Here is a 26,527-nt window from a genome sequence, read left to right as displayed (position 1 = left end):
ATACTAAAATTTGATCAAGAAATTATAAAATCTAAAATAAACTACATTGAAAATTATAATAATACCGAGAAAATAATAAATATTCTATAAAAGTTGTCTCGTTCACCAATAACCAACATCAACTGAGTAAAAATTTAGTTAGCCACGATTTGTTATTTCGCCCCGCCCGCGTGGATAATTGCACTCCTAGTTGATTAATCACATCATCCAGCTCATTTGTTGCTTGAGATTTAGACCGTCAGGCAACCGTCCCACATAATGAAGAAGGACGTGCAGATCAACTCAGCAAGGGAAACATCATTCTATGTGAAACAAGAGACAACTTTTGTGCTGCATTTACAGACAAGGAATAAGAAGAGGTATGAAAAAATATGGTCAATTGTTTTTGCATTGTTAGCACTCTTAGCCATGAAGGTGCAAATAAAAATGCAGGGATCTTGTATTGCTGGGAGAGGAAATAAGGGATTGGGCCAAAAAAATGAACGGACATTTTTATAGAGAAATGACAAATCACAGTTGCGAAATAGATTTGATTTAGTTGCTATCTCAAAGTCGCAACTTTGAATCCTAAAGTCCCCAAATTCTTAAGAAACTCAGGTTTCACTGAAGAGTGGGTGTATTTTTCCCATTCACGTTTCTCTGCATTGATCCCTTTTAAATGCCATGGAGTGAATGAGATAGATGATTTTATATTATCCATCATAGCCTTGGCGGATTTGAAGCCGGGGCGTTGGAATGAAGACCCCACTGATTTAGGCTCGAGGAATCTTATTAACTAAATGAAGTATTGGTCAATGTGCTGCATTTGACAATTAATTTTCACCATTTCAGTTCCCCTTGTTTTTAAACCGTTACAAAGGAGCCTCAATTACCCATATTTTATGGAATCCTACAGGAGCCTAAATTAATTTGAATATGTGGAACTTCTATTGCCCCGTTCGAAAGCAATCACTACATCATCAATGTAAAAGCTTTTGTGCTTCTCCGTTTTTTTCTTTTACCTATTTTTCAAATATATTTTTACATCAAAGTTAATATTAAATTTTACTGACCATCTGAGGGGAACTGTTTCTCATTTGAAATGTAAGTGTGCCGATTTGGCTGCTATACACAAAAACTGGTCATTATTCCAGACCAATTTGCCGCTTTAGACTTTCTCAATCATGATGTGTTCTTCGTCATTATGTTATAATCTTTCCAACATCGTTGTCAATAGTTCTTATTGATTGGTATTTGGTCTAAACCACTTCTGATGAGCCAAGTTTACATAAGGCAAGAACACTAGAATGTTTGCTACTATTTCTATGGTATCAGGATTGCAACAATCTCAATGATAACAAAAGTAACAATGAATGCAAGGAATTTCAAATAAGTAGATCTCTCCATCTATATAGTGTGTCTATACAATTCTTTGATAGAAGGACTTAAAGATTGACAGCTCTTTCGTGACATGAGACCTTTTTTAAATGACAAAGCTTATGGTTTTTGGTTACATAGCTAACAACCAAAATACAAGACGATACTCACTAATTAATGCGGCAACACATTGGCTGCAATAAAATATTAATAGTGCAATTGTCTACATTATCCAAAGTGATACAAATCCACAAGGCATATAGTTGTGAGCGTAGATTCCATCTTCTATTGTTATGAAAGTAGTGTTCAACGTCTTCCTCAGCGATGCTTAACTAATTGTATCCAGATAAGCCATCCGTAAATGAATAAATCTCATGTCCAACCACTGATTCAAGAATGGGTTTTGTGAGGAGAATATGGAACACGTCTTCAATTGTGATTATATTCAAATTTCTAAAATTTACATAGATACTTGTTAGTCTTCACTTTTTTATAAGAAAATAAGTATGGGAGACACCCATTGACTTGTCTTGACTTTGAGCATATTGTCAATTTCTTAGTAAACTTTGTTTGCCTATAGGGTGCACCCTTGGTACAAGGGAATCTTATGAACACGTAGTTCTAGTGGTACTCCTATCAAGTCTTTTTATGCCCATGCTGTAACATCTCGTTTTCCCGAGTCTAAATTAACATCTTTCATACTCAAAGAATACAATTATTACTTCGTTTCATAGGAAGACAGTTATATCATTCATGTTCAAGTGAATAAGATTTATCGTTAAAATCAGTTAGACAAAATTTCTTAACTAGAAACTTGAAATACCATCAAATGAAATTACTACAAAAATTGAAAACTATATACCTTGGAAAAACAAAGATCGAAAATCAATCTAAGGATGCTTCTGCAACCACTCGGGTTAGTCCACAAATACACTATAACAATTTTACATAACAACTATCATCTAAAAACCGCTATCTTAAAATCAAATGATAATTTCAATTAAATATCACTATATTTAAAATTAGGCATCACATACCACTGTATCAATTAGGGCATTGTTTACCTTCAGTTCATTTAGGGCTTCTGATACTACTATCTCACTTAGGGCTTCCAATACCACGGATTCAATTAGGGCGTCCAACACCACGAATTCAATTAGGGCTTTCGATACCACGGATTCAAATAGGGCTTCCGATACTTCGGATTCAATTAGGGCTTCCAATACCACGGATTCAATTAGGGCTTCCGACACCATGGATTCAATTAGGGCTTTCGATACCATGGATTCAAATAGGGCTTCCAATACCTCATATTCAATTAGGGCTTCCGATACCACTGTATCATTTAGGGTTCTAGTCATCTCTCAATCAATTAGGGCTTCAGATTCCATTCCATTCGAATTGCTTAATTGTGACAGTTTTTCAAGATTAGAGAAATACTTATAATCGATATTCATATAAATGAAAACAATTCACGAATCTATCTAGGTGTAAAATAATGGTAACAATGAAATTAACTCAATTCAATCTTACCTCCTCATAAATTAAGTGATAATACCTGTTTCCGATAAACAACTGAGTGTAAAGCTTAAATTTGTTTGACGCACTACTGACATCTTGGGGAGAGGTGAAACATTGTCAAGGGCTTAACCACCCAACCTCGGACCACAACATATCCCCACACGATCTCTAATGAGAAAGGCCCTCCCTACCCGGAATTGACAAAGAAACATTTTGCCATCCACTGGGCATCATGGTATATAAAACGCCATACGACTTGGCAGCGGGATATCACAATAACTGGATTATGCATGAGCTATTAATTAATTCATATTAAATGATAAATATTGAAATGTCATAACTGATACTGGTTCATATTATTGATGATTCCTTTCTCACACCTCATCACCCATCTTCTTGGTTACACAGCCGGGTGAGTCCTAGGTATTCGAAATTCTCAGAGCAGACGGGTCTATCAATTATTCAAGAAGATTACATACAACCATCATTTTACATTCAATGATTATGTTTTTTAAAGATCCCAAAAATTGTCAACATTCTTCATGAATGGAACATGCATGAGCTAACATTTTTATTTATCATATTATTATCTTATTCTGATGACATTCTTGTTCTTGCAGATTCTTGCACCTCCTCACCTTTTTCAGGCCATCAAGCCAGATGATTCTCAGGTGCTATTAGATTAAATTCACTGTAGTACTTCACACCTTATTCACCATTATTCTGGCATTTTTGCCTGGTGAATTCCTTGGTGTTCAAATATCAGGATGTATTTGATTTATCTGAGGTGATAGCTTTCTTAAATAAATTTAGAGAATTGTTTACTTTTTTGAATATACATAAAGAATTCAACCTGAGTTTAATTCATTACAGCAAGTACCAAGAGTGGCAGATGGCAGACTTGTTAAGTTTAATAAAGGAATAAGAAAGAAGACAAGCTCTATTCATTATTCACTGTGATATTATTTCTTAAAGAAACGACAAACTTGAAAAAGACAGACCTTTACATGAAGGACGACATGCTAAATCATTGATCATTGTCATATTGTTTTACTAAGGAAACGACAGACTTGAACAGGAGAAAATGGCAAACTTATGCATTAAACGGTATCAAATGCTAAGATTGAAACCTGAACCGATGATTTGATCAACAAATTCGAATTCCAATAAGCAGATCAGGGTCTTACATGACTTCACCACCAAATGTCTGAATGCAAACTTTTGCTTACAAAATCTGCTAGCCCGCTTTGTGACCTGCGTTAAGGTGAATTTGGTTTGAGTTTTTCGGAAAGAAGGAATGAACAATAGGGCTCGAATGTTCAAGGTTATTTGGAATGCCATTGACGACTTATGATTTCTATAATATAAGAGGAGCCTAGCTCTACGGCTTCCTACAGTTACAAGATACCATACGAATTCCAATCATAAATTCGATTTAAATCCCCAAGTAATAAATCGATTAAAACATAGAAGAGAAGAGAAAACGATTAAAAAGGAAAAAGATTATAAAATAGTTCCAAATGCCAAATAATAAATTGATTTCCAAACCAAGTGCTAATTGGCTAAAAACGAGGAATAATAAAATGGAAAGAATAGAGTTATAATTATAATTCAAATGTTATTAAATTATGAACATTATTATAATCTTATAGGTACATATAAACACCATTTTATTAAATTATTAAATTATAATGTTGCCGAATCATTTTATATTATATGCATGTATTTAAATATGAAAGATAAATTAAAGTCCTTTAAGATACGTTTTATATTTAAACTCAATTAATTTAATTAAATTATTAAATAACTCATGTGAGTCCCGCAGATGTATTCTATTTCAAATCGCTAGGTCCTTTACTCGTCTGCCCAGTGATGGTGATGCCCTGCCTAATTCTTTTCTGACAATGCTTCCACCCCTTCGACATGCTCCCTGCAAGGAATTTCTCAGTAATTAAATTATTTAATCATAAATAATCATAACAGTTAACCTTTCATCTTAATTCCATGAATTCGCAATTAATGATCAACTAACATGTCATCTTCACTTGAAATCATAACGACCAACTATCTTACCATTTCGCTAGATTATATCAAATTAAACTGTCAATTAATTTCATGTGAACCTCAACGGCTATATTTCAAACTAGGTCAAAAATTGGGATGTAACACATGCAAAAATGTCTTGTAGCCCTTTAACATATTGATTGCTTTTGATTTTAGTATTGAACATCAATTTTTACTAAGCATTTTCATTTTTGAAGTCCCATATAGCTCAAGATTTGTCCACATAGGTAGGTTCTTCATATTTGATGTCAACTATACATTCTAAGTGATGCATTGGTGTATCATCGTACTTTGCATTTGTATTCTATTATTTTAGGGGGAAATGCCAAGGTTGATGATACTGATGGTTCAAACCTTACCCTCTTTTGATTCTTATCATCTTGTCAACTCGTTCTTCATTAATCTCCAAAATTGTAGTTAGGATGGAATTCCCAATAGAACAAGTCACTTTGAGAATTTGTTTAATCTTTAGAGGATGGATGTAACTTTAAGATCCCATAGGAATTTAAATCTACAAGCCCTTGATCACCATTTTTTGCCACCCATTGGAGTTTGTATCAGTAATGAACCCCATAAAGAGGTCACTTGGCTTAGATGGTAGTGTTGGTTGTCAACTGTGAGTTTCCCTTTCCTTCCAGAAAAATCAAGAAAATATCAGATCACTGCCAATTGAACAGTCTTATCTTATGTAGGAAGAAAAGAACCAGATTGTGGTCTTCAAGTTTCTTGTAAGAACCATCAATTTCTTGAAGAAGCCTGATTTTGTCTTGTAGCGACAACTGTCTCCTAGAACAAAATTAGATTTGTTTTGTCTTGTAGTGACAATTGTCTCCTTGAAGGAAATTTGTTGTTTTGTTTTGTTTTATTTCTTGTTTAGATCTTCTACAGACTTGTAGAATGGGGCCAAATCAGATTATTTACTTGGCTTGCATGTCAAGTTAATGAACTACCCCAAGCAGGTATATATAGAAGATGCTATTAGTTTTTTTTGGCTATCCTGCATATTTTGGTTTGCCTTTGTGCACAATTTGGGTCTTGGGATGGAATCCACAAGAGATTGCCTTGCTATTGTATGTTGTTGTTTGAGCTCTACATGGTTGGGACTAAACTCTCAAGAGTTATTCTTTGTTGTATGCTACTTTTTGAGCTCTATATTGAGTTCTCTGTAATCTGAAAGGTGAAATTACTAATTTGAAGAAACTCTATATCAGTTTCAAATACAAAACAATTCCTCAATGTGCAGTTAGTGGGTAAAACTTGTTATTTAATGCTTTGAATTTGTGTAAGCATTATTGACTATTTCTTTTCCTGAATCAATATTGTATAATCAGCATTTTTTTTGGATTAGATAGTCCAGAAAAACAGAGTTTAGTTCATAGACCTTAAGGTCTTTACAGTATTATTAGAGCCTAAATTTTGCCAGCTGTGGGTTTGATTGACGAGCAAAAAGAGCATAAACGTATTTTCAGAGAGAGAAGGTTTTCAGTATGGGTGATGGAGAGGGTGCTGCTGCTAAAGCCTTCTTTAAGAGATCAAAAGAGTAGTACATCAACATGTCTGAAACATTGGAGGAAATGGCCCAATTGTTGAGAGTTCTCCAACAGGAGCAGAGTATTGATAAGCTTGCATATGACAAGGGCAAAGGACAACTTGAACGAGCTAGTGAGATGGACTGACTTCATGCTTAATACAAGCTTTGAGTGCAGCAGTGCATGATAAAACGACCTTCACTGAATACTGCGGACTGAAAACAAAATGAGGGCATAGGAAAAAGAGGTATTGTCTTAAAGATCAGCTAGATGGAGAGACTCTAATAAATGAGAAAAATGAAGAACATAAAGCTACCCAACTCTTTGAACAGTACCAAAGCATGCTTGAGGGGTCTAAAAAATGGGTTTCATTTGATGAATTCTTAAGTGTGGTTGTTGTTGAAGATGTAGCATGAGTCGGATATAACTCTGACTGACATAATCACACACACACACACATATCTGCTTATTTATATAATTATACCAGTTGCTCATCTTATACTGATATCATAATCAAATCAGAATTGATTGGAGGTTGCAATTGTATTGTTAACATTATCTCTAATTTAACCTTGTATTTGCACTGATACCATTGTATTCACCAAAGTAACCTGAATCAGCATGTTCATTGGTACACGTTAATGGTGTATGATATTATCCTCAGTGATATCATTATATCAATGCACGATATTGTGTTCAGCATGTTATGTTGATGTCCATGGTTACTAATTTGTGTTGTTGGTGGTTATATTGTTTAGTGAAGAGTCATCCTCCACGTAGGGTCATGACCCTACGTCGCCCAAGCTACGTAGAGTCACGACTCTACGTGAAGGTTGACTTCCCTGACATATTTAATAGTGTGTTGATCGCTGCAGAACTCATCAATAACAACAGCAATTGAATTGTCTGCAATCAATTCTTCCTGTACTCACATATAATACTGATATCATTGATACTGTAAATTCATAGATATATTCTCACTGTATACTCAGTGTGTTTTCTAATACAAGCTCAGAATTAATTGAACAGTAATCAATAACAATAGTATTTTCAGGTCATTAGATCTCTTTCTTAGATCTAATTTCCTTTACATGGTATAACAGCCTAACTGACAAACATCAAATAAAAGACAGTGAAATTCAAATTAAATTTCAGACTTACAGTCATTCGAAAAGTGCATTCATGGTGATTAATGTCAGACTCAAGGACAGAGTAGAAGCAGCAGCAAATTTTGTGTTATGGAGACTTCAAACTATGATAATACTTTGAGAACTTGAACTATATTCATATGTAGAAGAAAAACAATCAATGCCAAATAATGATCCAGATAAAACAATATGGAAAAGACATAATAACAAGGCCATGAAAAACATTATCCATGCTGTTAAGGATCATATTCTTCCAACTATATCAAAATTAACAACTGCATATGATGTGTTCATGACCATTCAAAATACATATGAGATTAATAATACTAGCAGATTGCTCACCTTAAAACAACAATATCTGCATATCAAGATAAATAAAGGAGAATCTATTACATCTTATTTCTTGAGAATTTTAGAATTGAAAGGTCAACTTTCAACCATTGGAAATAAGCTAGCTGATCTAGAGTTGTCATTAATAGCCCTTAAAGGTTTACCAACTTCTTGGGAATCTTTTCTTCAAGGCATCAGTGCATGACTCACTCTACTAAATTTTGATCAACTAAAGAATGACTGCACTCAAGAAGAATCAAGACTAATTACAAGAGGGATTAGTTCAAATAAAGAGGGAGAAATTCAAGCCCTTAATACAAACACAAACAATAAAGGAAAAAAAATTTCAAGCAGAAAAGAGGGAAGAACAATAATCAAAACTACAAAAACAGAGATCTGTCTAAAAGTCAATGCTTAAAGTGTGACAAGTTTGGACACACTCACAGGTTTTGCTTAGAGAGAAAGAAAGTTCAAGCCTTTATAGCTGAAATCAAGGAAGTAGAAAATCAACTATTCTTCCCAATCCTGTCAAGTGAACTAAACTCAAACAAGCATACTTGGATAATTGATAGCGGAGCATCTAGGCACATAACTGGATTTAGAGATCAGTTTGAAACTTTTGAAGGACGCTCGACAAAAGAGGTCACAATAACTGATAAGTCCACTGATCCAGTGAAAGGAATTGAGACCTGCTCAATTAAATTAAGAACCGGAGTTACTCTGCAGTAAAAATATGTCCTAGTTGTACTAGGCATCAAAAGAAATCTAGTTTCCATTTCGGGTCTAGCAAGTCAAGGATATCGTGTCACCTTTCAAGAAGACAAAGTACTATCTTGGCCTAAAAATCCAACATAAAAAATGCAATCTCTATAGGGTTTAGAGAAAGTTAATATGAACTCTGTAATGTTTAAAATCAAGCCCTAAGTCATGAATTTTTACAAACTAATGACATTTGGCATAGAAGGTTAGGGCATCTCCATTTTCGTGCCCTACCCTCAATAAAGAAAATTATGACAGGTTTACCTCATCTAAAATTTGAACATATTGGAACCTGCAAAGGTGGTGCCTTAGGAAATAACTCAAAAGGATTTTTTCCTCATAGTAAAACATAAATCAAAAGTTGTATTAGAACCTATGCTCCATAGAGATGCAAAGGCTGTGCCTTAGGAAATAACGTCGTTTTGTGATTTGCAGGAAACTCGGGTACGAAAATTTGTACCCGGGATGCCATTCCCATCCCTCGAGTGTCCCCGAAACCTCATCTCATCCCCTTTTTCCCAGCAAGCGGTCAACAGTCAAAAATGTTTTAAAATTTTTATTTTTGGGCTTTGTCTCCCATCTGCGTGGGACTTGTCTCCATGTGCGATAGTTAGATATAATCATATATCATATCATATTCTCATTTTGATTTTAATCTTGATAGTTTTGAATTTTCAATTTCCATGTATTCTATGGTGAATGGTTTATCAATGTTATGATATGCATATTTGAAATATATCTCCAAAGTCTAATACTCCATATATAAAAATTTAAAAATCCCCTATACTTTATAGCCGTCCCCTAAATTTTGGCTTCGACTCACTCTTACCCGTACTGGAAACATGTTCCCATCCCCTAAAACATCCCCGTCCTGAAAACTCTGTGGAGCATAGATTAGAACTTATCCATACTGATGTGTGTGGTCCAATGTCAATACCCTCTTTAGGGGGATTTTTGTATTATGTGATTTTTGTTGATGACAACTATAGGAAAACTTGGATTTATTTCCTAAAAATTAAAGAATCAAATGAAGTATTGATGAAATTCAAAGAATTTAAGACTTTAATGGAAAATCAAACTGTGAAGAAAATCAAGAATCTAAGATCTGATAGTGGGGGTGAATACATTTCTGAGAACTTTAAAAAATTCTGCATTTTTGTTGGGATTAGGAGGGAGCATAAAGTACCTTATACTTTACAATAGAATGGAGTGGCAAAATGGAAATACAAAACTATCTTTGAATCCACTAAAGCCATGATGCATGATCAAAATCTTCTCATCACATTTTGGGTTGAAGCCTCAAATACAACAATAGACATCCAAAATAAATGTCCTCATTCAATCCTAGAAATATAACTCTTGAAGAAGCCTTTACTGGAAGCAAAACAGATTTAATACATTGAGAATCTTTGATTGTCCTGTATATATACATGTCCCTAAAGAAAAGAGGTCCAAGCTAGAACCCTTTGGGAAGAAAGGCATATTTGTTGGGTATAATGAATCCTCCAAAGGTTATAGAGTTTACATTCCAGGACAAAGAACTATTGAAATCATCAAAGATGTTAAATTTGAAGAAGATACTGCATATAAACTCTCTGAAAACATCGAAGAATCACACGAGGAACCAACTACAAAATTAAATGAAAACCCTACAGTTGAGATTCAAAGGGAGAACCGTTTAGAAGATCACGAACCTTTATCATCTAATTTTGGAAATGTTGAAATTCGTAACAATAGGAAAATACCACTATGGGCAAGAAAGATGATTGAAGAAAACACTGTAGCACTTGACAAAATCTTTAGAGAAAGTAAGAAAACTAGAAGTCATTCATGCCATGTTGCTCTTATATTTGAACTCATCAAATCTGAACCTTCAGGTGCTGAAGAGGCCTTAACATGTCAAGCTTGGAAAGGTGCAATGATTGAAGAATATCAATCTATGTTAAAAAATGATGTCTGGGATGTCGTACGTAGATCTAAGGACAAATCGGTTGTCTCGTCTAAATGGTTATTCAAAATCAGGCATGCACTAGATGATAGTATTGAAAAACACAAAGCCAGATTCGTTGCTAGGGGATTTTCTCAAAAGGTTGGAATCGACTATGATGAGACATTTGCTTTTATTGCTCGATACACCTCTGTAAGAGCCATTATTGCTATTGCAGCATCCAAAGGATGGAAGATACATCAAATGGACATAAAGACTGCTTTTTTGAATGGTGTTATTAATGAAGTATATCTAGAAAAACCAGAAGGCTCTGTCACTCATGACAAAAACTCCTGTGTGTAAATTGAAGAAGGTCCTTTATGGTCTTAAACAAGCCTCCGGGGCATGGTATGAAAGGATAGATAATTATCTCACCAAACTAGGATACTCCAAAAATGAAGCTGATCCTAATATATACTTAAAAAAATTAAGATGGCGACATGCTAATTCTTGTTCTATATGTTGATGATAGACTAATAACAGGGGAAGATCATCTTATTGTAAAATGTAAACATGATCTTGTGTCTAAATTTGATATGGAAGATCTGAGTCTTCTGCACTATTTTCTAGGTCTAGAAGTATGGCAAGAGGAGAACTACATTTTCCTAAATCAAGGAAAGTATATTGTTGACATCTTGACCAAATTTGGGATGATACATTGTAAACCATTATCCACACCAATGAAATAAAATCCTCATAAGCTCAAAAGTGATGCATTTGAGTCAGAACCTACATATCCTACATACTACATATAGATAAATGGATCTTTAATGTACTTGGTGAATATTCGACTAGATATTTGTTATGGAACAGATGCATTATGTTAATTCATATGTGAACCTAAGTAGATTCATCTCATGGTAGCCAAACACTTTTTGACATGCTTGCGTGGTACCATTGGACTTGGTCTAAGATATGACAATGTTGAAATTCAACTTCAAGGGTATTGAGATTCTGACAGGGCTGACAGTTCTATTTGACTGAGACATCAAAAATTTGCATTAATTGATTACATTAATTGGCCACCTAAACCAAGGAGGTTATAAAGTGATATTATAAAGTCAATTCAAAGAATTTATCTAAGTTATTAATGTAACTTGAATTTAGAAGACTTCTTAATTGAACCTCATGAAGGATCTATATAAAGGGCAAAGTGCAAACTGATTTTATTATGCACGTGTGAGCTTTTTGACACGAGTCTAGGGTTTTTGCATTTCTTCAGCATTGGAGGGTGTCAATTATTCAGTGTTTTCAGAAATATGAAATGGTGAAAAACAGTAAAACCCATTGAATTTTGCATACTAGTGATGGCTTCATTCTGGAGTCATATTTGTACCAATTTGGAGTAGATTTAGGGTGTTTAGTGAATTCAATAAAGGTGATTACAAATTTCAACTTGGCGTGGACTTTGAGGCAGAGAGTCATTTTTGAGTTGCTCTTTGGAGCCATTTAGTGCTGCTTTTTCAATATAAGATGTGGGAAAGTAAAAACCAGAAAATGGGTATGTTGGAATTAGATATGTAATTACTTTTTATGAATTGGGTTGTCTTTTGTTTATTGAAAAAGTGATTATATAAGTGGGAAATAAAATCTGGAATTTTCAGATTCATCGAATGGTGAAAAATCAGAACTTTTGATTCATGTCCCTGCTGTTATAATTTACAATATCATGCAAGATTTGCATAAATGTATTTGAAGAAAAACTTGGGGTTCTTACAGAGGACATCAGCAATGATGTTAGTATCCCTCATTGATCCTTCAAAAACAATAATTTAAAAAAAAAATCTTCCTTTAGAGCACATTGCAACAACTTTAATTAGAGATTTGTTTTTGCAATCTTTCAATGCATTATAATTTATAAATGACTAATACTTATGTTTGGCCCATGAATCCTTAATTGGCTACAATATTGTACCTACAACTTTTTCCCCTTGGCCAATAAGGTAGTGCTCACCTTTTCATATCCAAGATTGTAAACTTTCGAGTGCCTAACTAGTCACTATTGCTATATCTGGTTGATATGGCAATCTAACAAGGATGAAAGGGATCTCTTTGGCATGTATATGATTATTTGCAATGTCTCCAGTCTCAACTTGAAATATTCTTACAAATCGGCTTGCATATTGGTTTTTAATTTTGTAGGAAAGGAAAGTGGTAGTTTCTTACTGGGAGGTGGTGTCATAATGAAAGGGTGTGTAGTAGCTGCTATTGGAGAATGGGGGGATAACCTTGAGAGTGGCTTGGATGATTTTTTTTGGCCAAATGATGAGATTTTGATCTATTATTCATTGTGCTATTTGCTTCTTTCTTTTGATATAAACAAGAACTTTCTTCTTTTACCAACCAATATTTTTTTGGGCCACCACAAACGCTTTAGCCAAAAATTGCAGATATTTGAGCTCTTACTTGATTATAGGAGCTCTTATACTTGTTCCAATACTCAATACAGTGCCAAAGGTAACCCCCATGCCTACCAAGTTGCTTAATCATTCTGAGATGTCACCAAAGAGGTTATGCTTGGTCAAATTTGACATCCCTATTTGTCTCTTGGTATACTGAACTAAGACCAGTGGCCATTGTAAACTACAGCCATAATTAGATGCTCTAAAATAAACAAATATTAGGGAAATAAGAAAAAACACAATGTTACCCTATGGTATGTTGACATAGAAAAGAGAACAGTATCACAAGGCTATGTATAAAAACTAAAAGAATAACACTTTAAAAAACATTGAAACAACAGAGCATCATTTGAAAAAAGGATGTCAGCTCTATTTGTCTCTCGGTATACTGAACTAAGACCGGTGGCCATTGTAAACTACAGCCATAATTACATGCTCTAAAATAAATAAATATTAGGGAAATAAGAAAAACACAATCTCACCCTATGCTATGTTGACATAGAAAAAACAACAATTTAACAAGGCTATGTAAAAAAAGGAATAACAATTCATTCAAGACCTTGGAAACAAACAACAATCCAATCATGACAATGAACCAGTTACTCGGAACACTTAAAACTTCTGAAGGTAAGTCTGCAATTTCATTTTAATCCCTCTTAAGATGATCCCAGCATTCCACACTAACCAAAGTCCAAGTCTAGGAACTTATTGGTGAACAACGAACAAAATGATCAAGTGTTACAACCAAGTTCATGATCAAAACTAACCAAAAGTTTTCTGAGGCCAAGTCTGAAGATAAGTTGCAGTTTATCCAAACCGTGCCCAAAATCCATGCACAATAATTGTAATTAAGGTTGGAAACCTGAGTTTGTGCTTACCCATGAGTTAGAACAATAATCCATCACTTAGAATAATAGAATCAGACCTCAGAAAAGTTCTTATTTTCTGAAGACAATCCATGGTCAAGTCTGAAAATTATTGTTAAATGGGGCTCCAACATTAATCCTTATATAATCCAATCAATACATGTGGATTCTCATAGGAGTATGAATGGATTTGGTTCAGGACAAACCTTATTGTCATGACAAGAGAAGTCCTGATTTTCTGAGGACAAGTCTGCAACATACCTTTTCAGATCTTTGTATGGCTTTCAAAATGACCGCTAGGTAACATGCACAAGGTGCTAGTATAACTTGGGTCAGACAGCAATGAATAGGACCAATCCAGATCTAAAAAGAAAAGTTGACTTTCAAAAAATTCTCCTCAGACTTTTGCTTGTGACAGCCTTACTTTAAACCCCAAATGACCGAAAACAGTTGGAAATGGCAGGTTTTGGTGTGGGGATTGGTTTGCAAACTAGTTTGGAATATTTTGGGGACTTAGTGATTTTATATGAATTTTCTGAAAATCGCCTGTGTTTGAGAATATTCAGACTTTAGGTCTGCAGCATACCTCCATTTCAGTCCTATCTCGGCTGCAAAATGGTGTTGAGAATTACGGTAGAGGTCTGCAATAACTTTTGGATCAGGATGCAAACAAAAGCAAACCCAGATTTATCAAAAGAAAATGAGGTTTTCAGACCCAGTCCTCAGATTTTTTATTCATGGCAGTCTTACCACAGACCTTCACTGTCCAGAAATGGTTTGAAACGATGAGCAATGGGCAGGAGAAGACTCAGCAAACAAGGCTGGACAGGTTGGGCACTTTGGTGATTTTTAATGAATTTTCTGACGAAATCACTCCCGTTTTTGAAGTTTTCAGATCTGAGCTTTCCTACCTCTGATTTGGCCCTCAAATGGCTTCAAGATTGATGTCTAAGTATGGGGAAATGATTTAGAATGAGTGCATGACAGTCTGGGCACATAACTCTGAGATTTTTCAAAAAATTTATCCCTTTGCGAGTAGTCTGCAGACCTGGTCTGTAAAATCCTTGTCTTTGGGGTTCCAATGGCCTTCAATGTCTCGGACTATACTCTCTATAAGTCTGTAGTCATAGCTAGACCAATTTAGAAGCTAGGATGAAAATCTCAAGTTTGGCACAAAATTACTTCCATGGAGGTCATTCTCAGGTTTCACTCACATTAATGGATTACCTCATACTTATAGCAATGTGAGGCCTCCTTCCAATGGGAGCCACCTTCCTTCTTCACCTAGACTCCAATCACCAATGCTTGATTCTGCTTCACCTTGGTCACTTGCTCCAGATTTTCCAGCCACTTAGCCTTTGTCTTTATATATCCTTGTGATTTCTTCTCTAAGTTGATGGCCTTTTAAAGGGGTTCATCTTGTTGATTTACCTCCCACAAGCAATGTGGGATAAAAGTTTGAGACTATTCTAGAGGCTTCTTACTTTACTATATTAATTTTTCTTTATCTGCTTTATTTTATGATAGAAAAGGTCATAAAAGGGGAGGACGACCTAGGTATGGATTCCCCCAAAAAAATGCTTAAGTCCACATTACCTTCTCCAAGTTCCAACACATCATTCATGGATCCAAAGGCCACATCCACACTCAAATTTCATCCATGAAAAGTGGGAAAATCAATCAAGGCTTTGATAGGATTCATCTTGTACTTAGAAAAAAATTGATCGCGCTTTGCCATCACAAGGGGGAAAATCCACCCTAGTATCAACACTTGGCAATAATTTCCACATTTGCTCTTGGAGGGAAAATCCACCTTAGTCCGGACATTTCCAACACTTACAAAAATTTCCACCCTTCCAAACCCCCCTTGAGAGAAAAATCACCTTAGTTTGGAAAATTTTGACACTTACAATTTTTTTGGAATCCATTCTCACCACCTAGGGAAAACCGACCTTAGTTTGGACAATATCTAGACTTAGAAAAAAATTCATGTTTCGCTCTTGGTCTTGGAGGGAAAACAACCCCTGTTTGGACAATTCCCATACTTTGAAAAATTTCGAGCTGTCACTTGGGGAAAATCACCCCTTGTTTGGATTTTTCAAACACTAAGAAAATTTTCAAGCCAAGATCCTCCAAAGTGTTAGGAATTCATGGTATGCTTGGATTTTGACCTCCAACACTTAGTATGCTTTTTCTGAAAATGCAAAAATAGAAAGGGAAAATCATGTATAGTCTGGATTTTGATCAAAATATGGAGGGAAATTTATGTATAGTTCGGATTTTGAACAAAATATGAATGGAAATTCGTGTATAGTCTGAAGTTTGACCAAAATATGAAGGAAAATTCATGTATAGTCTGGGTTTTGGCCTTACTATTGCTATTTATCATAGGTAATCACTTTAGGAAACAACATGGTTAGTTTGATCGATTTCATATAAATTATAAGGTCACATATTTAGGTTATAATTTGAAAGCATGATGTTGATAATATTGATAGGGGAAGTATCACATTTGTCTATCAATTAATGTTGCCCTTATTCTGGATTCTTCCCTTAGTAGTTCTGTCCGGATTTTGTGCATTTTTATAAAGAAAAATTGATTTTCTTTAGGACTTAGGCCATTCTAAGTATGAAAAATCAATTTTTGTAAGATCTTATAGCCCTTATGCATGAAATATGCCTTTATTGAATTTTGGACCAATGGACTAGTCAAAATTTGAATACACTTGGGATACTACATTCAACCTATTATAACATGATCCCGACAGGCTTCAATTTTAACGTTCCCACTATAAAATCACAACTTGGACACTTGGTTTTTTGCGTTACCCCTTAGTCTTTTAAAGCTTCTAATTGCACAATGCAATGCCAAATTTTACCAAACCCTCATTGACCCTAACAACTATGAGCGGAAAGAGGCGGTCCCCATTCGCAATGGGGTGATGGTGTGAAAACCTCACAACGCAACCCTGAATAATGAAAAATAATGAGTTTTGTAATGAAAAGTAGGAGTGTGTTGTGCTTGTTCATGGCATACAAGTCATTTTTCAGGGATAGATTTTAGTAAGTTATAGATTTTTTTAAAATAATTTTTTTCTTAGTAAAACCTGATATGTTCTTGAAAAATTCTTTGGATTTTTCTAGTGTACTTGCTGAGCATTGCCAGGATGTGCCCTGGCCATTAAGTGTAAACCCAGGTATATTTTAGATCCACTCAAGGCATACCTTTACTGCCCAGGATGCACCTGAGCTGGTATCCATACTTGGAGCCACTAGGGACAGGTACAGTTCTAGGTATAGGCAAAAATGGTAGTTTATCTTGTGCTCATTTACTATGACAGTCTGGTGTAGCCAACCATACTAAGGTCTAATTTTTCTATAATTTTTCTTGTTTCATTCTACTAGTTTTACATTTTATTGATCTTGTATGTAGCTTGGCTGACCATTAAGTGGATTTGCTAAGGTTGTCAGAGAGTGGTGTTTAGAACATTCCCTAATTAGTTCATATGGGCTAATATATTTGCTGTTGCACGTCACATACAATATAGGCCTTACAACATTGATGAATATCTCATGTGTTGGATGATTGAAGCATTGATCATCCTTTAAAAGGAAACTTATTATGGTCCCCTTTTGCTCTTTTCCTTTGATATACATAATCTCTTTCTATTTTTTGATTTTTTTTTTCTTGATTTTGTTGTAACTGATGCAGATGAGGGATGCATATAGTAACTACTGAAATGACAAGGCGGCTTGTGGAGGATATGGCTGAAAATGATATTTCTTTCAAAAGGTAAGTTCACCTTTTTTCAAAGCTATCTCAATGATCTTGTTACTATGCATCATAATTTATTGCAGTGATTTCGGGTCACTTCTATTTTTATATTGAGACAGTTTTGAAATTTATGTTGGATTATATAGATTTAAATGTTCACGCCGTTTTAGAAGCAGGTTTTGAAGGGGCCCTAAAACCCTATACAAAATGATTACACAAGATTTAACATTATAATCCCCCAATATGAAACAAACAAACAAAAAGAAATGGACCAACAAACCCAGTGCCAAACCATTCCTAGCAGAAGCAACCCAAAACAAGCTCGATGCCAACAAAACACGAGCAGCAACAAGAAAGAAAAAACCAGAAATAGCCCAAAGTATTTAAGGTCAAAGTGACCTCTTCTTCCAGTTTGCTCATCCTCTAAGCCATGTTTTTCAATTCTTGAATATCTTTGGGCAGGGAAGCAGTCTTCTTCTTCAAACTTGCCCTGTTTTTACTTCCAAGACCCTCAGTTTGTTAGCAGGAGTCTCCTTTTCTAGATCAATGTCCACTATGGCCCTCTCTTGGTGAGTGATCTCCATCTTTACAACAAGGGTATTCATGTTGTTTGCAACTGACTTTGTAACAAGCTATTTTCTACCTTAAATAACAATTAATAAATTATTGATTGCGCTACCTTCCACATTCACATGCATGAGAGACAGTTATACCAGCTATTTTGCGTAGTCATATGAAAGAGATTAATGGCTATAATAGGTTAACTGATTTCCTAGTTAATTTCTTTTATCAACATAATGAAGGAAAATATAATTTAATCTACTTAATTAATTGCTTGAAAAATGAAAAAGATTATAGCATTACTAACTAAACATAATTTCAATTGAACTTGATAATTATACTAAAGTAAAATACCCGGCAAACGAAGGAGACATGGGTCTAGATCTGTTCTATGTTGAGCAAGTATTGGCATCAGGTGGAGAGGAGAAGCATTGTCAGAGGCTTAACCTCCCAACTACAGACCCTAAGCATCCCCACACCAGGTCAATTGAGAAAGGTCCTGTAATGTCCCCTCTTTAATTCAACATGGCATTGATCATGGATTTGCCTATTCCAGACTCTCGTAGGCAAATGGTGTGGAAAGAGAGTCAATTCTGCGGATCAGATAGTCATATCTTGCTCTTGAAGAAGTGTTAAGAGGTTATATTTTATCATTATGTGATATTGAGGCCCACATGTTATAATTTTAATTTGAGTTGCACTTTTTATTTTATAAAATTACTTTATTATAAAAAAGTGCATTATAATGAGAAATTATAAAGGATGTTTCTAGAAGTTCTAGCAACTTCTTAGAAAAGTGAATAAATAGAGGGCTGGGCCTCTCATTTGGACATGCTTGGATTGGAGAACTCTTCTACTTCTTCATTGTGAAGACATTTGTGGACTTTGGATCTGCAAATTATTCGATCTTTGGGAACGAATCACTCCCTTGGATTGGCGACTTTGAGGGTGTGAAATATCACCTGAATTGTTGCATAATTGGAGTTGGTATTCAGCCATCTCATTGGAGCTTATTGAGAATTCATTGTTAGGGTTTGTTTTTTGGTTGGAATAAGGATTTCAGATTTGCCCTATCATTGGAGAAGCAATTGACAAGAGTTTGAAGACAGAATAAGTGCATTTTCAGAATTGGCAAAGCAGGGTTCGGAACCACATAATTGCTTATATCTTCTCAACCCCTTGGAGTTATTTTTTATGGTTTTACAGGGTTACTACCTAACCCTAGGCGCCCATTTTCCTTGCGTTTGGGGGTCCCAAAACCCTAATATTATTTTATTTCAGCAGCCGTACAGGTACGGCCTGGTACGGTCCTGCTAGTTTGGGCAGCAGCAACAAATTAAGGACAGTTTGGGGGTGCAGTTGGAGGTCTTCATCAACGATCTGCAGCAAAACGTGGTGTTCTTCCATAGTTCTTCAAACCAGGTTCTTGCATTCTGAAATATATGTCAATTTTTGGGTAAATTTGCTGTCATACAGTCATTGTAATAATCAGTCCAGAATTGGTAATAAAATAATTTCAGAATTTATTGCATTGTAATTGAAATATAGTTCAATGGCTTTATATATATTGTAATTCTGTGATTATATTCTGAAAGTATCAAATCTGAAATTACCATATTCTGAATATTGTTACTATTACACGCCAAGTGTTTGACAAAATTCCTAAGTTCAGTTTGAGGGTTTCTGTGGCCTTTATAGAGAGGGTCATTACAGTGGTATCAGAGCCAAAGTCCTGCCATCCTGTAGGGAATTTGGAACAGCTGGGGAAGTGTTTGACGAAATGTCAAAACACTAAAATCAGAGCATGCGACAAAAGCCTTATAATTTCCGCAATACCAAAGCAAGACAAGATAGGATTTCAGACCTGCAGAGCGAACAGTCTAGCTCATCTATCCAGGTGGACATAGAATCCAGTCATACTGACACAGGGGAGGTATTCTTTGATCAAGACTACGACTACAATATGGATAGAGGTGGGAATATTGGTCCAGATCAGCGAGAGGAGAGATTTTTACAGTTATTAGACACTTTGGCACAGGGACAGCGATTAGCAGAATAGAGAGCACAGGAACAGAACCAGAGAATGGAGCTTATAATGCAGATGATGGCTCGACAAATGGGGTTGAACGCTAACATAGGTGGAGGAAATAATCAGAATGGTCACAATCAGAATGGGAATAATCAGGATAAGATACATAATGGAGGCGAACAAATTGGGAACAATTTCGGTCATGCCCCCCAGCAAGCTAGGACAGTGAGTTCGAGGCCTATGATTCCTACGTTCTTTCCTAGAGCTCCAGAGCAGCCGGTACCAGAACCCCAGATCACTGACATACAGGATCAGCTAAGGAGAGATTGGGAAGCAGGAGGTCCAGATTTTACAGCTGCAATCACCTTTAGAGAGTATATGGATGTGCGGATGAAGCATATGCCCCGTGGGCAAGACAGGACTCAGAACTATGAGCTACGAAAGAAAGTAGGCAAACTACAGTTACCATATTATGATGGCTCGGGGAAGTCTACAGCAAGAGCTTGGGTTCAAAAGCTTGACACATACTTTCAATTGAACCCTATGTCTGAGGAAGAAGCTATTAAGTATGCAGCAATTCACCTGGATGGGTTAGCACACGAATGGTGGCATCATGGTATGATCACTATGGGTCATGCACACATTACCTCGTATGTGGAGTTTACGGAGAGATTGATTGAACGTTTTGATAAGAAAGATCCAGAACTCCATTTCAAGGAATTAGCCCAGCTTAAACAGTGGGGATCATTGGAAACATACATTTCAGAGTTTCAGAAACTTGCAGTGTTAGTAACAGATGTATTTGAACGAAGGCTATTGGTTTTATTTATGGATGGGTTAGTCGATCCGTTGAGAGGGTGGATTAAAGCTCTCAACCCTCCCACTTTGCAGGAAGCCATTAAGAAAGCTCGTGACATGGATTCCTCTTCAGCTTCAAAAAACAAATTTCAGGCAAAGAGTTTCCCTTCAGGAAAAGATAAGGACAGGAAACCCTTTCATAGAGAGGCACAGCTACCTAAGGAAGAAAGTAAGAGGCTGGACAAGGAGACACTTAATGACTTGCGTAGGAAGAAGCTATGCTTCTATTGCAAAGGCCCGTATGAGTACGGCCATGACTGTCCTATGAGGCCAAAAGGGAAGGCCAACCGGGCAATGTGGGCTTATTACGAAGGCTCAGATTCAGATGGTTCAGAACATCATGATGAGGATCTTGATGAAGCAGAGGGAGAGCAGGAGATAGACAGTGCAGGGCAAAGGCAGGAAACAGAGCTACATTTACAGGAAGCACGACTGTCTAGTATCCAGAGAGAGGGATCTTTCAGACTTCGGGGAGTCTTGGCTGGGCAGAAGGTTATTACATTGTTGGACACAGGTGCCACGCATAATTTCATTGATGCACGATTCGTAGAGAAGCGTGGACTCATTACTGAGGAATTCGAGGGACTAAGAGTCAAGGTAGCTGATGGATACACTCTTCGTTGTGACAGGATGGTACGAGACTTACCTTTGCGCTTGAACAACTATGAGTTTAAGGCGGACTATCATGTGGTCAACATGGGTGACATGGACATAGTACTTGGAATGCAATGGCTACATTCATTGAAGGTGGTTACCCTAAGATTAGAGGATATGGAGATACAATTTGAAATGAATGGTAGGACTCATGTGCTAAAGGCTATCCGTAATGGAGACATCAGGACTATCTCATTTAGGCGGCTGGAGAGATTAACTAGGCATAATGATATAGAGTGGGCAGCAGTTTGTACTTTGATACCTACACAAGAGGAGCAACATAAGGCGGAATATCATCCTGATATTCAGAAGTTGAGGATTAAGTACGAAACGGTATTCAGTGAGATTCCACCAGGCAGGCCACCGGACAGAGGCATTGAGCATATTATTGAGCTGGAGGAAGGTGCTAAACCTATCATGGTCACACCATATCGACATCCAAAGCGACTCAAGGATGAGATCGAAAGGACCATTGAGGAGTTGCTAGCGATGGGGCACATCCGACCCAGTAAGTCACCTTTTGCATCTTCTGTTGTTTTGGTAAAAAAGAAGGATGGAACGCTTCGGATGTGTATTGATTACAGGGCATTAAATAAGAGAACCATTAAGAACAGGTATCCTATTCCTCGCATTGATGAGTTGATAGATGAATTGCATGGGGCTTGTTATTTCACGAAAATTGATTTGAGATCAGGATATCACCAGATCAGAGTCCGTGAACAGGATATTGAGAAAACTACTTTCAGATGTCATTGTGGGCACTTTGAGTTTGTAGTCATGCCTTTCGGCCTGACCAATGCACCTGCCACTTTCCAGTCCACTATGAACAGAGTTTTCCACCATTAGTTGAGAAAATTCGTGCTGGTGTTTTTTGATGACATTTTGATCTATAGCCGATCATGGCAGGAGCATCTAGAGCATTTGGAGACGGTGTTGAGCATTCTACAGAAGGAGTCCTTGTATGCAAAGGAGTCCAAATGTGACTTAGGGATGACCGAGCTGTTATATTTAGGACACATCATTAGTGCAGAGGGAGTGCGGATGGATCCTGAAAAGATTCGCGCTATTGTTGATTGGCCTCCACCAAAGAACCTTACACAGTTGAGGGGGTTCCTTGGTTTATGTGGTTTTTATCGCAGGTTTGTCAGTGGCTACTCACGACATGCAGCTCCCATGACAGATTTACTGAAAAAAGGGGAATTTGTGTGGACTCAGAAGGCACAGGACTGTTTTATGAGATTTAAGGAGATAATGACTACGTGCCCAGTTGTAGCATTACCTGATTTCACGAAGCCATTTGAGCTTCAATGTGATGCATCTGGAGAGGGAGTAGGTGCTGTACTTATGCAGAATAAGCACCCCATAGCTTATGAGAGCAGGAAGCTCAGAGGCCCTGAGCGTTCATTCAGTATATATGATAAGGAGATGTTGGCCATCATGCATGCTTTGGCCAAATTCAGACAATATCTTGTGGGTAGCAAGTTTTGTATTAAAACTGATCATAACAGTCTGAGGCATTTCTTGGGACAGCAGGACCTGAATGATCGCCAACAAAAGTGGGTAAGTAAGTTGCAGGCATATGATTTTGACATCTCATATGTCAAGGGAACTCAGAATGTTGTTGCAGATGCTCTATTTCGAAGGCCACACCTCACTCTTATGGTTCAGATATCAGAGGATTGGCGACACTTGATTATAGCAGAGTATGCCAGGGATACATGGGCCTCCGATATAGTAGAGGGAACAGTGATTGATACCAGATACACACTTGTAGATGATTTGATCATTTACAAGAACAGGATTTACCTAGTCCCAGGATCGAAGGTTAAGCAACTGATTATGAGAGCACTTCACGACTCACCGACAGCAGGCCATCCCGGGTACTTCAAGACTTACAAGTCGGTTCGAGAGCGGTTCACTTGGAAGGGGCTGAAAGCTGATGTTTTGCAGTATGTTCGAGAGTGTCATGTTTGCCAGCAAAACAAACAAGAACACAGCTATCCGGCAGGGCTCCTACAGCCACTTCCGATTCCCGACAGGAAGTGGGAATGCATCTCCATGGACTTTATCACAGGTTTGCCCAAGGTACAAGGACGAGATTGTATTTATGTTGTGGTAGATAGATTAACGAAATATGCTCATTTCTTTCCTATCACCACTACACATTCAGCAGCTCAGGTGGCAGAGGTTTTCTTTCGGGAGGTTTTCAGATTGCACGGCTTGCCTCAGAACATTGTGAGTGATAGGGATAGCCGTTTCATGAGTCACTTTTGGCAGGAGGTATTCCGGTTATGTGGCACGGAGCTTACACCCAGCACTAGCTATCACCCACAAACCGATGGTCAGACAGAAATTGTGAACAAATGGGTGGAAGGGTATTTAAGGAATTATGTGGCAGCTCAGCAGCGAGCTTGGGTCAGATGGATATATCTCTGCGAGTATTGTTACAATACTACATATCATATGACTATACAGATGACACCATGGCACTTTACGGTTATGAAGCACCTAGTTTCTTGGATTTGTTGTTGAGCGACAGCCGGGTACCTAGTGCAGGTGAATTATTACAGGAGAGTAAGGATATAGTTGCTACCCTCAAAGACAATATTGCAAGAGCTCAGAACCAACAGAAGCAGTATGCAGACCAGAAGAGAACTGAGCGTAGTTTTGAGGTAGATGATATGGTTTACCTCATGTTGCAGCCATACAGGCAATCTACTCTTAAGAAGAGTGGGGCAGAGAAACTTAAGCCACGCTATTATGGACCATTCAGGATTATCAGGCGAGTTGGTGAAGTGGCTTATAAGTTGGAGCTTGCCGCAGACAGCAGAGTGCACAATGTGTTTCATGTGTCACGCCTCAAGAAGGCGTTGGGTCAGAATGTGGTGCCTTCTGCAGTATTACCTCCTTTAGACGATGAGGGAAAATTGATTTTAGTACCAGAATCCATCCTGGAGAGCAGAGAAAAGCAGCTTCGTAGAAGGGTGATCAGAGAATACTTGGTTAAGTGGAAAGATTTACCTGTTGAGGATGCTACTTGGGAGGGGGAGGCTATTTTGCAGCACCCGGCGTTGAGATTGCTTGAGGCCAAGCAATTTCAGGAGGGGCGGACTGTAATGTCCCCTCTTTAGTTCGACATGGCATTGATCATGGATTTGCCTATTCCAGACTCTCGTAGGCAAATGGTGTGGAAAGAGAGTCAATTCTGCGGATCAGATAGTCATATCTTGCTCTTGAAGAAGTGTTAAGAGGTTATATTTTATCATTATGTGATATTGGGGCCCACATGTTATAATTTTAATTTGAGTTGCACTTTTTATTTTATAAAATTACTTTATTATAAAAAAGTGCATTATAATGAGAAATTATAAAGGATGTTTCTAGAAGTTCTAGCAACTTCTTAGAAAAGTGAATAAATAGAGGGCTGGGCCTCTCATTTGGACATGCTTGGATTGGAGAACTCTTCTACTTCTTCATTGTGAAGACATTTGTGGACTTTGGATCTGCAAATTATTCGATCTTTGGGAACGAATCACTCCCTTGGATTGGCGACTTTGAGGGTGTGAAATATCACCTGAATTGTTGCATAATTGGAGTTGGTATTCAGCCATCTCATTGGAGCTTATTGAGAATTCGTTGTTAGGGTTTGTTTTTTGGTTGGAATAAGGATTTCAGATTTGCCCTATCATTGGAGAAGCAATTGACAAGAGTTTGAAGACAGAATAAGTGCATTTTCAGAATTGGCAAAGCAGGGTTCGGAACCACATAATTGCTTATATCTTCTCAACCCCTTGGAGTTATTTTTTATGGTTTTACAGGGTTACTACCTAACCCTAGGCGCCCATTTTCCTTGCGTTTGGGGGTCCCAAAACCCTAATATTATTTTATTTCAGCAGCCGTACAGGTACGGCCTGGTACGGTCCTGCTAGTTTGGGCAGCAGCAGCAAATTAAGGACAGTTTGGGGGTGCAGTTGGAGGTCTTCATCAATGATCTGCAGCAAAACGTGGTGTTCTTCCATAGTTCTTCAAACCAGGTTCTTGCATTCTGAAATATATGTCAATTTTTGGGTAAATTTGCTGTCATACAGTCATTGTAATAATCAGTCCAGAATTGGTAATAAAATAATTTCAGAATTTATTGCATTGTAATTGAAATATAGTTCAATGGCTTTATATATATTGTAATTCTGTGATTATATTCTGAAAGTATCAAATCTGAAATTACCATATTCTGAATATTGTTACTATTACACGCCAAGTGTTTGACAAAATTCCTAAGTTCAGTTTGAGGGTTTCTGTGGCCTTTATAGAGAGGGTCATTACAGGTCCTCCCTGCACAGGATTAGGCATGGGACACTCCTGTCCTACCACTGAGCATCCTGGTGTTAGAGTGTCAACTTCACAGCCGGATAAGCAGTAATCTCCCTTCAACAACCTATCCATCCGACTGCAAGCTATCCTGACCTCTAGTGATCATAGCAACATTATAATCCACTAAACCTACCCTAGCCAGGGGTTTACATGGACACTATGTGCCCGATCACTTGTTGCTCGACTTGACAACAAGACTTACACCCTTTGACCACATATTAGCTAACTTAGTTTAATATAGTTGCTTACATTCATTTACTGTTTAATTTGGAACTGATTTTTCACCTTTTGCCTTGCAGGTTATTTCCCATAATTCA

General features: G+C 37.0%; 1 protein-coding gene across 5 annotated transcripts in view; it reads left to right on the top strand.

Moving 5' to 3' along the window:
- The first annotated feature begins 202 nt into the window (after positions 1-202).
- LOC149556614 (uncharacterized) overlaps positions 203-26,527 on the top strand; it is a 335,069-nt gene continuing 308,744 nt past the window's right edge. For 2 of the 5 annotated variants that reach the window (XM_089831014.1, XM_089831013.1), the window contains exons 1-2: positions 203-359; positions 17,675-17,755. In XM_089831014.1, coding sequence (XP_089687140.1) covers positions 17,682-17,755 — 74 coding nt within the window. In that variant the 5' untranslated portion in view covers positions 203-359; positions 17,675-17,681. Of the gene's footprint in view, positions 360-3,533; positions 3,549-17,674; positions 17,756-26,527 lie in introns of those variants that run through there. The other 3 variants (XM_089831015.1, XM_089831017.1, XM_089831018.1) reach the window with 2 other exon arrangements.

The sequence above is a fragment of the Cupressus sempervirens genome, chromosome 5 (assembly GCF_028749045.1).
Source record: "Cupressus sempervirens isolate cs-2001-9-10 chromosome 5, ASM2874904v1, whole genome shotgun sequence".
NCBI lineage: Eukaryota > Viridiplantae > Streptophyta > Pinopsida > Cupressales > Cupressaceae > Cupressus > Cupressus sempervirens.
The sequence above is the reverse complement of the archived record's forward strand: the minus strand, read 5'-3'. Positions and strand labels throughout refer to the sequence as shown.